At 44.2% G+C, this 16,279-nt stretch overlaps 1 protein-coding gene across 1 annotated transcript in view; it reads right to left on the reverse strand.

Annotated features, from left to right (window-relative positions):
- Positions 1–378: 378 nt before the first annotated feature.
- The window catches only part of SLC1A1 (solute carrier family 1 member 1), a 73,518-nt gene continuing 57,617 nt past the window's right edge, over positions 379–16,279 (reverse strand). Inside the window, exons 7-12 of the mRNA XM_043891290.1 lie at positions 14,360–14,544; positions 13,170–13,277; positions 11,229–11,351; positions 10,429–10,623; positions 4,728–4,862; positions 379–2,590 (exon numbers count right to left, since the gene is read on the reverse strand). Of these exons, the coding sequence (XP_043747225.1) occupies positions 2,344–2,590; positions 4,728–4,862; positions 10,429–10,623; positions 11,229–11,351; positions 13,170–13,277; positions 14,360–14,544 (993 nt within the window). The 3' untranslated portion in view covers positions 379–2,343. The remainder of the gene's footprint in view (positions 2,591–4,727; positions 4,863–10,428; positions 10,624–11,228; positions 11,352–13,169; positions 13,278–14,359; positions 14,545–16,279) is intronic.

Here is a 16,279-nt window from a genome sequence, read left to right on the forward strand (position 1 = left end):
ATGTACCTTGAAAGAGCTAGTTCTGTTCTTTGTAGCCACATTTCACAGGGCAAGATTGGTCTTTAACTATTATATTGAGATAAGACTGTCTCCCATTATAGTAATTTTGAACCAAATTCTATCTTCCCTTTCATCTCAGTCATAAATTTGGGCAAACTATTCCTAACGGTACTGTTATGTCAGCCTTATAATCCCCACTGATTAACATGAAAAATCAGCTTACTGTTCCTCAAGTTATGCTTTTTCATTCTTGGGTACAAACACAGTTTTGAAAACAATAATCTGGGTACAGTCTGAATCAACTGACCAGGTCTTTCCCTTCCCACACTCATCAGAGTGAGAGAAAAGAAACAGATAAAGGAAGAAAAAGGTGGGGAAGAAAGAGTGACGGCAATGTTTATTGAGACAGAAATGGAACATTGTTCTTTTTTATGAGTTAACAGCACAGTGTGTTAAGAGGCTGGTTATAAACTCACTCCAAAATAAGGATGACCTGCAGTTCACGAAGAGCTCTGTCAGCTCTACTACCTCAAGTTGGAGCAGCCTGCCAAGGGGGTTGAACCATTCAGCCCAAGATAAGTTACTGATTCAGCTGAATTTATATTTACTTCCTATAAATAACACCAATATTAGCAGCTTAAAATTCACATTTAATCACGGGTCCATTTTATGTTTACATGATCATTTGGTATCATTCTCTTAAATATTTCAGGTGCAGGTGGTCAATACAGAGCTTTTTTTTCTTTTTTAAACTATTCCATGATCTTTGGCACAGTTTCTGGTTTCTTAGCTAGGCTTAACTTGGCTATGCAGTACTGCAGAAACAGGACTATTTTGGATCTTGGTGTAACTACAAGTTTATGTTAAGCATTATTTACAAGATGAGAGTCAAGCACAGACTTTAATACACTGTCTTCACAAATGAGCAGAAGAATGACAGGCAACAGATTTTAATGAGCAGGGGCTGAGATTACTAGACTACTAGTTAGTTAGAACCATCTTCCCTGGAAGAGGAGACAAGTTTCATTCAATGCAAGAATTCCCTGAACCACTGATACCAATGTCTCATGTCATGGGATTTACTTTGCAAGAATCTAGGATAGGGACAGTGCTTTTCTGGCCAGTGTGGCTTACTTGATCCATCAAACCTATATTAAAATACAACTTAGCTGGTAGCTTTGCCACTATTATTTGGGTCTGATGGGTAGAAAAACGCAAAGTACTGTCATTTTAAGTGGGTATAATTGACCTTGGGAGAATTATAGTTGGATAAAATACTTATTAAACACATTCAGCTGGATAAAAACCCATCCAGCCTTATATGAGTGACACCTTTGTGTATAGTCTTATGTAGAGCTGATAACGGATTGCCTCCCAGCAGTAGCATCTGGAAGCTCTAAATGAGTGGCTGTGCTACCAGAATGTGTCTCTGCTTTGGGGCTGATACTCAGACATGAGACGAACTAGCATGATTTCTCATTCTAGTAGTGCTTATGAGAGAGGAGTTCTGATTAAGCCCCAAAGCAGATCTGGACTGCAATCATAGTTATTATTCAAGTACAAGGAGAGCGCTTTATTTCACATTGATAGTTCAATTCTGACCTTTACCTGGCAAATTATATGAAAATAATAAATATATACATATATATATCTAGCTCTCTACTGAACACTGGGTCAGTAGTTACCAGCGTCCCCATACAGTACATTGAGAAAAAGAAATCTCTTTTCTCCCCAAATCTCACACCCATCTTAAAACTGTTATTGCAGAACTGTGCTGGTCTGTTTTCTTTCAAAGTAGTTCCTTTGAAATTGGCTGGAGATGGGTTCAAAGTGGACAATTTGGCACATTAACTTTGAGGGGGCTGTTGTTTAGCTTCATTATAGTCTATACAAATGTGAGAGGTCAAGGGAAATCCATGGCAATAGAAAGCCTGAGTAAAAATGTATAGTCGATGACAGAATATATATATATATATATTTTAAAAACCCAAAACACTGGTCTGTGCATGAGAAAGCAATTTCTCTTTCACATCTATTACCTAATTAAAACAGTTACATCTATTCTATGTACTTTTCAATTCTGTCTCTCATAGAGTTTAAAAATTCCAGATAATACAGCTTTCCTTTTAATCAGTTTCCTCTCATCTTACCCCACCCCCAAATCCCAGAACCTGGTGAGCAAAAGCTGTGAATCCAAATATAGAAAATAATCTGGAGGTCTGTATATCAAATCAGATGTACATTTGGCTGTTAGTGTTTTCCTTATTTAATGTCTGAATTTGCTAAGAGATGACTCTCCTGGAGAGGTCCTTCACCACCCCCAGTCTTCTGAAGCCAGAGGCCCTAGAACTGTGAGGTCTGGGTGAACGAGATGGTATCGGACTTGTCGACAGCAAAGCCTCCATTGACGTAGGACTTCTTGGTGTCTGAGTCCTCGTTGTCGAGTGTTGTGGATTCCAAGGTGAAAGGGTTCACAATGTTGACCTCTGATGAAACATCCATCTGCTCCAACTCCTTCTTGGAGAGCTTCTCCACGATGCCAGTCCCAAAGGCATCTCCAAGGACGTTCACCATGGTCCTGAACCGGTCCCTGGGGAGGACAGAAGGTGAGTCAGACACGAAGCCCAGGTTTCACTTTCCTTCAAGTTGGAGACAGGACAGGACCTGAAGAATTCAGTTATAAATTCAGCAAACCACAGAGGGTTCTTCTCAGGGCTGGCTAACCAGAGGCCCCCCACTTCACAGGCCTGGATCAGGGGTTGTCTCTAAAGGCACAGAATGAGCACACAAGCGGCCCCGGGTCCTCGTCAGTCACGACGCCCCTGAATCCAGCATCAATCTCCTAAATTCCCTCCTCTCCTCCCAAAGAAATGTGAACACAATCTCCACAGATATTTGGGGGCGGGGGGGGGGGGCGGTCAGGATTCATTAGTCTTTCACCCTAGCCTCTGTCTTGTGTGCATTTCTGAGCTTTCTCTTGGCTAAGGTGAGAGAACCTGGATGTTTTGTGGGGTGGTGTGTGTGTGCCAAGCAGGAGTGTGTATGTGTGTGTCCCCAGTGTGCTGCTTTCTTTCCCACACAAGGTCACTCCACGAGCAAGCCAGCAAGGATGCCGCTGAGCACAGGGTCAGAAAATCCAGGCCAGCCTGGGAACAGCTTGCCCCTTGTGGCACCTCAGCTAGTGTTAACTCCCAGAAGGCCTGGAGGAGAGGCCAGCAGCAGGAGGACGAGGAGGTGGAGAAGGGATCTTGGATGCTGGAGCACGGTTGCTAGGAACTGTCTATATGAATGTTCCTGTGAAAGCTACAACGGCAGGACAGAAAAGGCCAACAGTGCTCCCACATGTCCATTCTGGGTGCCCTCTTGCTATATAGAACATGGACTGAACTAGACCCTTCTGTAGACCAGCCTAGTGTCTTTTTGTTCCATGGATCAAGTTGCATCTTTGACTTCTCTGGGTGTCTTGGAAGTGAAGGTCACCAGTATTCCAGGAAGAACCAGGGAGAGGAGAGAGTGCAAATCGACCATCACCACTAGACAAAAGGCAATTGTCTCAATAGTAGGGTATCTTGACAATAGTAGGGTATCTAAGGGGTAGGGTAACTGAAGTTGGGCCTTAAAGAACCAGCAAGCTGTTGAGGGGACCCCAGAGCAGCCTCCCAAGTGCAAAAGCTTCTCTCCTTTGGGGATGTGACTGTACCTTCAAAGCCACATGGAATGTTTCTGCTTCTCTTTCTACCATTTTTAGCTGCTACTTGCAAACTACATGGCACTGTACTCCCCAGTAAGTTCGGCTGGGTCTGAGTGAAGGCTCAATATGGAGCAGACTTTCCCCCTGATGGCCAGGGGACAGAACCAGACCCAGATACTGAAAGACCACTGTACAGAGTGGGTATCAAGGTTAAAGCCGGGAACCAGGCTCATTCTAACTTTAACCTTGGGGATCACAAAAGGCATGTTTTTACCCAGATCTGCTGTGTTCCTTAGGGAGGTATGTGTGTGTGAAAGAGAGGGAATGAACTTTCAGCTTAGGTTTGAATGGTCCAACTCATTCTAATCCTAACAATTAAACTTGCTGTTAACTGAGCACATACTGCCAGCCAGACACTGTTCTGGACACACTTCTCACAATAGCTCACTTAGTCCTTACACCAACCCCATGAACTTGACAGAATCATCCCCATCTCTCAGATAATGCAGCTGGCCCCCAGAGAGGTTAAGGAATTGCTCAAGGTCAAACAGCCACTGAACCAGGATTCAAATCCCAATTAACCTTATCCTGAAGCCCTTACTTGTGTCCTGACGGTGCTGACGATCTTGGTAAAGTGGGCTGATGCTGAACTAGGTGGTTCTGAACCTATGGTGCTAACCCAGGGCTGGGATAGGCTAGGGTGGCCTGTGGGATTTGGAATGTCTGAGGCCTTGCCCAGTGTCTTCACCTTATTATTTTATGTTGTTTATCTCATCCTACACCCAGATCCTAACCTTGAGCATTATCAGGCATAATATGCTAATGAACACCACTGCCTTTATAAAATCACTGCTTGAAGTTACGAGAAGTTAATTTTTAAGCACGTTATCAGATGGCCTGGTCAGAGGGACATTAAAGCAGCAACAGATGGCTCATTAGGCAATCTGAGGAGGGGATGATGACAGACTGCAGAGTCTGCAGGGCTGGGAAGCATGCCTTCCCATCCGGCAGAGGCCGCACATTTATTCCAACTCACAGGAGCCAGTCAACAGCGATGATGAGGGTGACATCCTCCGCGGGCAGGCCCACAGCACTCAGCACAATCACCATGGTCACCAGGCCGGCCTGGGGCACACCGGCAGCTCCGATGCTGGCGGCGGTGGCAGTCACACTGTAGACAGAACACACCAGCACAAAAGGAGTTAGACACCCATTTCTCCCCTCCAGGCCCCTGGTCCACAGTGGCTAGTCCCATGGTCTGTTACTGCTGTGTCCCAAACTGGGCGGTCAGAATCTGTTCCCTGCTGAGCACCAGCTCTGCCTCATTAGGGAGTTGTGGGAGACAGAGGGGAGTGTGAGCTTTTTCCAGGGGGAGGTATGGCTCATCATTCTAATACGAGGAAGTGGAGAGGAACTGCATGGGCAGCACACAATGAATGAGCTAGAGAGGAAGGCAAGAGTTTACCAACCGAAGGTGTTAATGGAGGGCTTTATCCACCCATCTATGCATCCTTCCATCCTAAACAAAGGCCAGGTACATCTCCACCTGTTTGCTTCCCCCCTTCATCCATCTACTCAGCCAAGCAATCATTTATTGAGGATCTAATATGTGGCAGGAATTTCTACTGCTTTGAAGGATGGTAGAGGGACTGGGTTAGGGGTGCGTGGGCAAGGATATTCCGGGCGAAGGCAAAGGAATGAGGCACTAGCCAAGCAGGTTTCATGTACTTCCTTTACATCACAAGACTCTTGACCTCTCTGGGAACTGCCCTTTAGAGCACTGAGTTGAGAAATAGCTATGACTCCTGTCCAAGGTACAAGTGCTTATTCCTGACCACTCCTTTCTGTCAGTGGGTGCCCTTTGTGCAAAAGGAGGAGAGATCTGGAATCCAGAAGAGGATTTTAAAAAGGTCCCTCTCAGGTGGATAAAATGTGGCACTAGGGATATTTCTCTTTGGAATAAGCAGTTTTTCATTAGCAACATCTTCCAGATTTAAATCTGGTCATTTTGAAGAAAACCAGGGTTTGCCCTGCCCTGAAAAGTCCCTGGATTTGAATGAGCTTTGAGGGGACCTATTGTATTTTCTAGACACACGTTCTCATCCTTGGGCCAAGGATGCCACTGGGTTGAAAGCTGAAGATGGAGACACTGTCAATTTAAACTAGAAGAATCCCTGATTCTATCCACAAATCCATATTCTGTGGGCTCGAAAAGCCTCAGAATTCTCACCAACCTGATTTACTGCTCATTTATCTGCCTGGTACTGTGTCACAGATGGTATCTGAGGGCCTGGTCAAACACAGACCGGAGTTCTTTAAGTGTGGTTTCCTTCAGTGGCTGTGACCACCAGTTTGCAATTAGAGATTTCTGGGGCTGTCCAAATCCCTCTAAAAGTTTTGGGCTTTTGCATAATCCTTTAGATCTGTTCTACTTAAATAGTCTTTGGAAAAGCTAAGTTCATGTCAGTGCTGGTTGAAAACATTTAAACTGAATGCATCGGTGGGTTTTCTTTGTCAGAAGTGATTTGTGCCCCTACCCGTTGATCCTTATTGGAAGCCTCAACACATAATGGTTAACCATATCCTTATGGCTTGAGGCTGGGCTTGAAACTCAAAATCCGTTTAGTCAAAGAAAACTCTGCCCATTAGCCTTGACCTTGCTGATTAAACTTCAGCCATTTGCCTGGCTTAAGTCTGAAACCTGGAACTGTAAATCTTCAGATGGGGGTAAAAATATAAAAACCTACTTGTTCTGCTTGAATATATACTATTTTGACTTTCAAGGGTTTTCAAAGAAGAAGACACAATAATCATTGGTAGAAAGTTCTTTCCTAAGCACTGAGATCTAGATTTATGTCAGGCCATCTAACTCAGCTTTCCACACAGGACAGGGACTAGGAAGTGAACTAGAGTGAGCACAGGTTTTAGAGGCAGACAGACCCAGCTCTGCTCTTTACTAACAGCATGTCCTTAGACAGGTTAGTTCTCTGAATCTCAGTTTCTTGCCTGTGAGATGGGGAGAATATGTCTACTTTGCAGGGCTGCCGGTAAGATTAGATGAGATAAAACAGGTAAGATATCAAGTACAGCACCTGGATATAGTAGGTGCTTAAAACTGAGGCCATTTTGCTCCTTCAGCAGCTGTTACAACTACTTCTGCTAGTATTACTACTATTACAAAAATAACTACTGTTACTACTACTGCTACTTTTTTCCTCTAAGCTCTTTCTAGGTCCCAAATCCCCTAATTATCTTGTGTTGTAAGAAAATTTATCTCATTTCCAACCAGTTGTAACCTTTGGTAAGTGAGTATTATGACACACCATAAAACGCCATGTTTTGGGTGGATGGTGCCTGTGTTTCTTTGATGTCTAGTCCAAAAGAACCATAGAAAGAGAGAAACTATGGGTCCAAAAATCTTATAGCCATAAACCACATAAGCCACAACCGTGACTTGTAAAATGAAAAGAAAAAAAATTGCACTGGAGACTTCCCTGGTGGTCCAGTGGCTATGAATCCGCCTGCCACTGCAGGGGACGTGGGTTCCATCCCTGGTCGGGTAACCAAGATCCCACCTGCTGCGGGGCAACTAAGCCTGTGCCACAATTACTGAGCCCAAGTTCTAGAGCCCTCAGGCCATGTGGAAAGATCCTGCCAGCTGCAACCACGACCCGAGGGAGCCAAAAATAAATATTTACAAACAAAAACAAAATGACTTCTTATTTCATTCTCTCTAGAGCCAGAGAGGATTTTTAAAGTCAGTAATTACTCTGGGCCTCACAGTTGTTATTTGCTCTGGGTCAGTAGTTATCAGCAAGTTTGATTTAAAAATACAATAGAGCAGAGAGAGAGGGTTTTCATGTGATTATTTAGTCTCTAGGCCCAAAGTTTATTCCTCTAGCAGTGAGGTTAAAAAAAAAGGAAGGAGTTAGAAAGATCTAGGAAACTTACAAGTGAAGCAAAGGGAGGGAATTCATCCCCCAAATGGCAAATAACCGCAAAGAACTGGCACCTCATACAATTGCTCCCTGGAAATGAGTTCAGTACAGAGTTGGTGCCACAGGCTGAGGTGAGGGAGGTGGGAAAAGGCACTTGGAGAAGTGTAAGAACAACTGCTAGAATTACAGTGGTTGTGGAACTTTCTCAGGCATGATTCAGGGTTTTACGTTTAACATACTCTCCACTATCACTAACTAGAGAACTTCACTCATGCTCCTGGGCTCCAGCCTCCTTAGCCACTAATACTCTTTACAGATCATGAGGCACTGGTGTAGTTTCCCAGCTTATGTTCCAAATGGTCTAGTTTGGACTTGTCTTCAGTTAATTTCAAGCAAACTGCAATAAATATGATTTAGGGTTGGGAAGATCTAAAAATTTACTGCACTAGAACACTGTAAGAACTTACTTTATGCCTAGGATTTATGCCTATGTCAGATGCTGAGGATGTAAGAGTGAATTAACCCTGAAAGGTTCAGATTCAGCAGTGTTTAGGCCTAGGGACCCAGGTTAGCCTTAAACTTCCACTCTAAACTAAGGGCTTCCCTGGTGGCTCAGATGGTAAAGAATCTGCCTGCAATGCAGGAGACCAGGTCCAATCCCTGGGTCAGGAAGATCCCTTGGAGAAGGGAATGGCAACCCACTCCAGTATTCTTGTCTGAAGAATTCCCTGGACAGAGGAGTCTGGTGGGCTATATAGTCCAACGGTTGCAAAGACTTGGACATGACTTTCAAACTCAACTAAAGTCTTAGGATTATCTCTAATCCCAATTCATCACTTCAAAGCAGCACTGTCCAGTAGAATTTTCCACTATGATGGCATCTATTTCTACAGCGATAGAATCATGTCTACTCTGTCCAATTTGTGCATGTGGCTAATGGCTACCAAATTGAACAGTGCTGTTCCAGAGAAATGCCTCTGGCAAAATTCACTAATGACATTTTCACCATCTACTTGAGCAGGCAATTTCAGGCTTCACTTGACTAGAATTCTCTGCAAGATTTGACTCTGTTGACCATTTCATCCTTGAAAATCTCTCTTCTCTGGGTTTCTATGGTTTCACGACTCTTAACCACCTTTCTATTCTCATTCTCCTCTTGGGTTCCCCCCTTTCTGCCTGCCTCTAATACTAGGATTTTCTAGGGCTCACGCATTAGTTTCTGTCTCTTCTCAACAAACTCTCCCATTCCCAACAATTGCTGAGCACTCAGTGTGTAGGTACCATTCTAAGTACTTTATATGCATCATCTGACTTAATAATCACTATTTGCATAAAATGTAGGTACTATTATTATCCTCATTTACAGATGAGAAAACAGAAGCTTAGAGAATTCAAGGTCACAGCTAATCTGGGTGAAGCAGAGTCAAACACAGATAACTGACTCACAACCCACATGCTTGATGAGCATCATCAAACTGATGACTCTGACTTCTTGTATCTGCAGTCAAGACCACATTTCTCAGTGTATGTTTCCACCTGGATGTCTTAAAGGATTTTCACATTCATTGTATCCGAAAGTATAAGCTCTTAATCTTCCCACCTATATTTAATTCTCTTATACCAGTCCCTGTTCTGATAAGCACCATCCACCAATACGGGGGGGGGGGGGGGGGGGCATCTTAGCCTTCCTCTGTCCCTCACTCTGAATTCAGTAGATGCCTCTTGAATTAATTAGCTCTTCACCCGTGGGTCAGTACCTTAATGTAGGCCTTTTCATACTTTACCTGCAGTAATCTTCTAACTGGTCTTCCAGCTTACAGTTTCTGCCCCCATTCACATTCATCCACTAAATTACCAGTTACCTTTCTAAAATGCAAATCTTTCTATAATATGAAAGACTGTCTAAGACCCTTCCATGAGCTCCTCACACAAGTCCTTCCTTGATATGATCCCTGCTTTCTTATCTCCCTATGTTTTCCATATTGTACTCTTTATGCCAGCCACACCAAATCTGTACTGTGTAACTAGGAACTAGGACATGGTTACATCAAGACCCCTGTTCAGCCTATTCCTTTTATTCAAAATGTTCTCCACTTCCTCTATCAAATTCTTACTCCTCTTCTAAGACTTAGCTAAACTTTCCTCTCTTCCAGGAAGCTTTTCCTCACCTTGGCCAGGTGGGCCAACCCTTCCTTCTTTGGTGCCCCCTGTGTCCCACATTCAAACCTCTATTATAGCCTTTACCATATCACTCAGCACTTATTTGAAGTGAAGTGAAGTGAAAGTCTCTCAGTCATGTCTGACTCTTTGTGGCCCCATGGACTATACAGTCCATGGAATTCTCCAGCCCAGAATACTGGAGTGGGTAGCCATTCCCTTCTCCAGGGGATCTTCCCAACCCAGGGATAGAACCCAGGTCTCCCACATTTCAGGCAGATTCTTTACCAGCTGAGCGACCAGGGAAGCCCACTTATTTAGATATCTGTACACCCAACTTATCTACCCCTTAAAAGCAGGAACTACCCCTTACTCAACCTTGATTCCTTGATACCTACTCTGTGCCTAGCACCTTGTGGGTGCACTGGGCTGAGAACACAGACACTCCCCGGCTCTGAGACCTGATTACGTACCGCAGTCCTGCTGCTTGTAATACAGATGCAGTTAATCTTGGGAAGAGATTTTGTAGACCACAAAAATAAGTCTACAGCTGGACCATCCATGATCTCCCTCCACAGATGAGTTTTACTTGAGAGCAATTCCAGTTACAGAGATGAAAGTGAGTGTGACTTCATGCCCCACCTGATAGTGATGATCTGCCCAACGCTCAAGTCCAAATCATTCAACTGCGCAATAAACACGGCCGCCACTGCTTCATAGAGTGCGGTCCCATCCATGTTGATTGTAGCACCAACAGGTAACACAAATCTAGTGATCCTCTTGTCTACTCGGTTCTTCTCTTCAGCACAGCGGAAAGTGACAGGCAGTGTTGCTGAACTGTGTGATAGAAAGAGAAAAGATATGATGGCCTAGGAATGCTGGTCCTCAATCCCTGCCTGAAGTGACACCTCAGTTCCAAAAACTAAATCGAGAGCTCAAAGGATGATGGCACTTTTGGTAGGACCAGGAATCAGAAGTTGCTGTGCTTGTCACTGTCCCCAGCTGTGACACAACCCCCTCCTGGGTTGCAGGCCCTGCCAAGAGGGAAAGAAATATCCAGTAGGGTGAAGAAATGTGTGTAAGGTCAGAAACTAGGGAGATCATTTCTCAAGGGCAGCTACAAACCGCCCCCAACTGTAATGGGTGCTTCATCAGGTGAGGTGAGAATTGATAAGTGTTGGCCCACAGACTTCTTCCAGACACCCCTCTTCTTTTAAAAAATTAAAAAAAAAAATTTGTTTATTCATTTGGCTGTGTGGGGTCTTTTTGACAGGCAGGATCTTCGATCTTCATTGCAGCATGCTAGGTCTCTTAGTTGCAGCATGTGGGATCCGGTTCTCTGACCAGGAATTGACCCTGGGCCCCCTGCATTGGGAGCATGGAGTCTTAGACACTGGACCACCAGGGAAGTGGTGGTCCACCAGACACCCTCTTCTGTTTACCTGGAGGAGATCATGAGAGCTGTCAGAAGAGCCTGGGCCATTCCCATGGCGAACTGGAAAGGGTTCTTTCGTACAATTATGAAATATATCAGTGGGAGAATTACAATGGAGTGGATTGCAAGCCTGTAAACAGGAGAGAGAAACAGGTTCACAGATGATACTATCTCTTCATTTTTTTTTCCAAATAGCATTTTTACTCATGATATCATTCAACTTTCATTATGGTCCAGTGAGAAAGAGGACAGGAATATATGTCTCCAGTGAACACATGGGGAAGAGGAAACTCAGCAAATCAAATATCTTGTCAAAGTTGGTGGCTAAGCCAGTAGCTGAGTCCACGTCTCAGAGCTCACAGAATAGTTATGTCATGCTGCCAAGACCTGTACCTGCTTTTCCTGCTATGCGTGCTAACATGCTTTCACTTCCTTCTGCTGTTGAATTCTTACTCCTCCTCTAAGACTCAGTGAAATCTCCCCCTCCTCCTGGAAGCCTTCCCTCACCTTCCCAGGTCCAGCTGACCTTCCCCTCCTTGGTGACTCTGTGGTCAACAGTATCATAGCCCTTATCACAGCACTCAGCCCGGACCACGCCACTATCCAGCTGGATGGCACCACCATCCAAGAGGGGAGTCAGGGTGCGTAAGGAGGAAGTTATCCCTGCTCTCCTACAGTCATATTTCATGACTGACCCTCTTTTCTTTGTCATTCCTACATTCCAAACTATTCCTCGTTTCACAAACCAAAGGGCTTAAAAAATGAAACTGATTCAGCAGATGCCATGTAAATGGCAACTCAGAGTTTACAGATCAGTTACGTGAAGCTGAAATAAGAAATGGTCATTTAAAATATAGATCCTGGAGGTCAAGAAAGGGATCTTACAGACAGCCTATGGCTTGGAACTATGAGAAATTGACTTTTAGTTTTCTGTTAGGAACCTACATAGGTTGATGGGGCAGAGACCAGCAGAACCCTCTCATTAAATAGCTCAGCATAATAAATCTCAGCCATACCATGACCTGGACACAGACCCTGGCCTCCAATAAGGTGGATGGTCCCACCTCCATTACTACTGGGGCCCTGGAATTTGACTCTGGCCTTCTTCTCCATTGACCAGCATGACTCTGCTTTTAGTAAACACAGATTAAGAACCTAATCCTATGCAGTGGATACTCCCCAGTGCAACTGAGTTCCAGCAGGTGAGCTGATTCCTCCCGCTGGGTGTTTGGGGGAACTGACCTATGTGAGTCAAACTGATGATGGTTAGTCATTCCCCTGGTCCGTATTTCTTGGCATATGTGACATATCCTGCCCCCGGAATGACATCTGGTGGCACCATTCATAACCTATCCCACTACATCTCCCCTCAAGGGACCAATTTTAAGTGTGCTACAGGAAATGTGCACACAGCCGTCTCCTGCTTGGCACAGTTCCTACCAACCTGGAGATTCTCCAGCACCCTCTCTGATGATGCAGGGTGTGACAGTGCTTACCAGTTCCCCAACAGGGTTGGAACCAACCACCCATCCCACTCCTGCTTGCTCCAGTCCAACTTAGTTTAGGCCCTGCCTAATTTCTTTCAGGCTCAGGGTACATGGGGACTGTTCTTACTTGTTTGGTTGGTTTACATCCTTGAAGAAGGGAAGGCCAGGAGAGGGCCAAGAGTGGGTTTTTCTCTTAAGAAGTGATTTTAACACAGCTAATAAAGGCAGTGACAAAGCATGGTCCAGGCTGTTCTGCCAAGATCTGGAAATCAGCACAGTGTGATCCACCTCCAGTTCAGCTGTTAAAGGGCAGCCCTTCTCCCCACTGCTCTCTTATCCCTGAACCTCATCTTTCCCTGCCAGTGGGAGAGAAGCCAGTTTCACCAACTGAAACCTGGCCTTTCAACAGCAATTCATTGGCTCAAATGAGGTTTCAGTGTCTTCCCTTGAGTCTGACATACCCACTCAGGACGGTGGCCATGTAAAGGCCCAGTTTGCGGAATATTTCCCAGTCTTCAACTTCTATGATCTTCCCGGCAATCAGGAACAAGATACCAATTGGCATGTAGCTAGAAAGTAAGCACAAGAAAAGACATACTTCTGTCATCAAATATTTTCTCAGGGTGGAAATGCTGGGAAAGAAACAAGCCAGGGCATATACCTCGGCTTGGGGTGTGCCCTTAGCTGGGAAGGGCACAGAGTATACACAATGAAGCTAAGGTCTCAGTTTCAGCCCAGCTGGACTACACTGGCTATAGATTTCAGCATCCCTGTGCACCTTAAATTCTACCCACCCATGCCACCATAAGGGGCACTCTGGTCCATACCCCATGCCTTGCTCCTATGCACATACACCCTGCTGGCTGTCATGTCTGCAGGTCTCTCTCTAGCTTGACTCTGCAATCATGGTCTCTAGGCTCTTTCTAGACACAGTCATCTTGTTTCCCAGGTAGTGGTATCAGCAACAGAACCAGTTATGTAATAGCTCTGTTGTGATAGCTCTGTTTGTGGAGCTATCATTACATGCTTTGCATTGGGTTAGGTATCTCACATGCATCATTCACTTAATGTACTCCTCCCAACTCGAGGGGTAGACTTCATTATCCTTTTTAACAGATGATGAAGCTGAGGTTCAGCAGGATTAACTGAAATAACTGAACCCTTTACTGTCACTGTCAAGGTCTATACTTCGAGCCAACTTGCTGTGAGATAAGTGAGGCAGAGGTCTCCCAGGTAAGGTGGACTTTTCAGTATCTCCAGGGACAGGGCAGATGCTCAGGTGGTGCAGCTGCTATGCTTGCCTATGGCAGCTTTCATTTGGATGTATTAGGGCCCATGTGTACCTACTGTATCCCTTCTGCATGGGGCCTGATAAGGAAAGCAACCTGTGTTCTGGAAAACTCCTTCAAATTACTTCTTTAAGAGTTCTTTCTTACATAAATGCTGCTTGGTTGCAAGATGATCAAGGACTTTGGTAGAAAAGACAATGGCTGATCTCTAGACTTTCAGTAGTGAACTGAGTCCTAAGTAATACGTGGAATTATTTAATACTCTAGGGTGAGGTGAGTTGAGAGACATAAACCTTTTCCTTCTAGTTTTGAAGGGTCAGCCATCAGGGGAAGCAAGATGGCATTAACTGGTGTCTGCTCACCACATAATGATCTGAACGATTTTCATGGTTGCATCACTCAGAGCATTGAAGAAATCCACCAGAATCTGTCCCCTTTCTCCCATTTTTCCAATGACAATTCCAAAGACGAGGCAAAAGACGATCAAGCCCAGGACATTTATGCCATCTGAATACATGCCTACGACTTTGTATTCCTTTGTTTTGTTCTGTGGATCAAAACCAAGAAAATAATATTGATGCATGATTATAATCTTGTTAGAATGCATAGGCCCTGAAACAGGAAGATATGATAGCCAAACAAACTAGTGACCTAGCAACAACTTAGGATCAATGAGTTTAGGAGCAAAAAAAAAAAAAACCACCTACGCATGTATCAAATTTTACTGCCCCCACCTCTGGCATTGAAGTTTGAAGTGTTCCCCACCTCCCCTTTCAGCAAATCCATACTTGAATATTTCTTTTGAAGATTTCTTATTCTGGGGTGTTTTAAATTTTTAATAACTTTAGGCACTTTTCAGTTATTTTAACTAGTAGTTACATTAGGAGTCTGCATAAAAAGATACAAATTAATAATGCAGGAAGCTCAAAATATTTACCAGTACAGACATTTTTAGGACACTTTACTATCTATTTTATCCTGATAATGAACACAGGAACATTTTTTACTGCCTCTAACCTTAGATAACCAATAGGATTTTATTTTAGATAAAAAGTAACCAGATATCTACTACTATGAACCATTTCTTCATTTTATCCTGGGTAAGAATAGCATGGGGACTTCCCAGGTGGCTCAGTGGTAAAGAATCCGCCTGCCATTACAGGAGATGAGGGTACAATTCCTGGGTCGGAAAGATCCCCTGGAGGAGGAAATGGCAACCCACTCCAGTATTCTTGCCTGGAGAAATCTCATGGACAGAGGAGCCTCCGTGGGCTGCAGTCCATAGGGTCACAAAGAGTCGGATACAACTGCACGTGCATGTGTGTGCACGCACACACACACATGAGTAGCATGGGATATACCAAGAGATAATTCAATCCTAGTTGTGCAGCATGAGCTTAACTGAGAGATTTCACAGGAAGATAACATATTCTGAGTGGTGCAAACCAGGTTTATAAAGAATTATGTGGATGAGCCACTGGGGTACCAATTATTTCTTACTTATGATCTGACATGATCAGACACATATTTATCGAGCAGTTAGTGTGTTAACTGCATTGGCTACAGCGTAAGGTCTTAAAATGTGGCTGGATAGACAAGACTAACTGTGAGAAACATGAGCCAATGATAGCAAGATGGTGTGTAATTAACTGCACAGCCAAGCTATGAGTTACAGGCATCATGTGGAGACTGGAGACATGAATGAGGGCTGTGAAGATAGTGAAGGACAGGCCCGAGCAGCAGGCAGCCAGGAGATAAGCAGAGATCTAGAAAGCAGACTCCAGAAAAATGGTAAGGAAAGGCAGACATCATCACACACCAGGTCTCTGTACTCTACTCATCCTTTACAGCCGCCACACTAATTTAGACTTCCCTATTCTATTAGGGAGTATTCTATTTTTTCCAACTGTAATATTCATCGCTTTTCACACGAGAGCATATATCACATGTGTATTTTCTCTGTCATAATCCCAGTGCCCATCAGAGCTTGGCTCATGGAGAGTGCTCTGAAAAATCTCTGTGGAACCGTATCAAGAAGCAAGAGCAGGAATTCATTGAGGAGTTGAATCTAGATAGAATAGATTGGGCTGGGAAACCAGAGAGGAGCCAGGTCATGGAGGGCTTTCTGTAGGAAAAAAGAGGGAGCTAACCGTGGCCTATTTAATGTGAATTCCTAAATCTACTGCATTTTTTTTCCCCTTAAATTTTTCCTTCCTGAGTGAAGGCAGAGTACATTCAGGAGAAATCTACTACAGGACTACAAATGTACTACTTCAGGCCAA

This window comes from Cervus elaphus, chromosome 29 (genome assembly GCF_910594005.1).
Source record: "Cervus elaphus chromosome 29, mCerEla1.1, whole genome shotgun sequence".
Taxonomy (NCBI): Eukaryota; Metazoa; Chordata; class Mammalia; order Artiodactyla; family Cervidae; genus Cervus; species Cervus elaphus.